This window comes from Bactrocera latifrons, unplaced genomic scaffold (genome assembly GCF_001853355.1).
Source record: "Bactrocera latifrons isolate USDA-ARS-PBARC rearing strain unplaced genomic scaffold, ASM185335v1 scaffold_207, whole genome shotgun sequence".
NCBI classification, from domain to species: domain Eukaryota; kingdom Metazoa; phylum Arthropoda; class Insecta; order Diptera; family Tephritidae; genus Bactrocera; species Bactrocera latifrons.
In genome coordinates, this window is record NW_017535597.1 from 330222 (window position 1) to 331365 (window position 1144).

Consider the following 1144-nt stretch of genomic DNA (forward strand, 5'->3'; position numbering starts at 1 on the left):
TTTACAAAAAAATTTACAAATTAATGTGAAAAGAAAAATAAATAGCCTGGAGCTAATTTGGAATTTTCTTATAAAACTTTAAATTTTTAAATTTAAGGACGATCTGAAGTGAAATCAGCAGTAATCTTGTATATACCGATAAAAAAACATACATTTTACCTACCTCTGGCAATGTACATATGTACATACATATATACATATGTACATAGATCTCTCTTTTATTTTTCTTTCACGGCGGTAGATTTTGAAGTCCAAGCTGACTTTTCACACATCCCAAAAGGTGCTCAAAAGTTGCATGACAAGTTATAATTAAATACAAATTGCTGAAATATGCGCTGAAAATAAAATAGAAATATTACAAACTAGCGGATCTATTAATAGTTGAGGTCTTTAGTACAATTAGTCTCACATTACAAAAAATTTTAATGTTTTCTTTGAAACTAAAAAAACAAAATCCCCGTTTGTAATAGTTATTACAATACTATACCCACACATACATATATACATACATACATACATACATATACATATAACACTAAATTGTATAATATGGCACACATAACTGTTTCAGTTTTCAATTATGCATTCATTTTTTATTGTTTCGAAATTTATATTTTTTTGTGTCGTTTATACGACTGTTTGCTCGGCACGCGGACTCATTTGCATATTGCTATATTTACATAATTGATTAGAAACGGAAAAAAGCGATGATCTTTGTCTTATTTTATTTCCACCCAAAACAAGTGATTACTGTACTTCGAAACGGGTCTCTTCATTAGCATTTATTAAATGTTTTGGCAAAAAACTAATTTATGGGCTTCATAAATTATGCGATTTTTTTTAATAAAACTTTTTTAATAAAAATGTTTGCTAATTCTTTATATTTGGCAGATTTTTKAAATTTTAGGCAAAATGCGTTTCAGCTCGGCGGTGTGGTTGTTACCCCTCCTTTTCGCTTTAACTGTGGCACAATTTTCGAGTTTATTCAACGCTCCGAAGAATATAGGAAGCGGTTTTAGCAACTTCTTGARCGACCTGAATTCTTCAACTCATGATGACTTCTTGGTAAATACTTAATATTATTTATTATTTTGTTTCTCTATTATAAAAAATGTATGAAATAAACATAAATAATATTAATATA

At 28.3% G+C, this 1144-nt stretch overlaps 1 protein-coding gene across 2 annotated transcripts in view; it reads left to right on the forward strand.

Annotated features, from left to right (window-relative positions):
• LOC108968260 (cathepsin L1) overlaps positions 1-1144 on the forward strand; it is a 6728-nt gene that overhangs the window by 3399 nt on the left and 2185 nt on the right. Inside the window, exon 2 of one of the 2 annotated variants that reach the window (XM_018932178.1) lies at positions 892-1065. In XM_018932178.1, coding sequence (XP_018787723.1) covers positions 913-1065 — 153 coding nt within the window. In that variant the 5' untranslated portion in view covers positions 892-912. The remainder of the gene's footprint in view (positions 1-891; positions 1066-1144) is intronic. The other variant, XM_018932179.1, reaches the window with a different exon arrangement.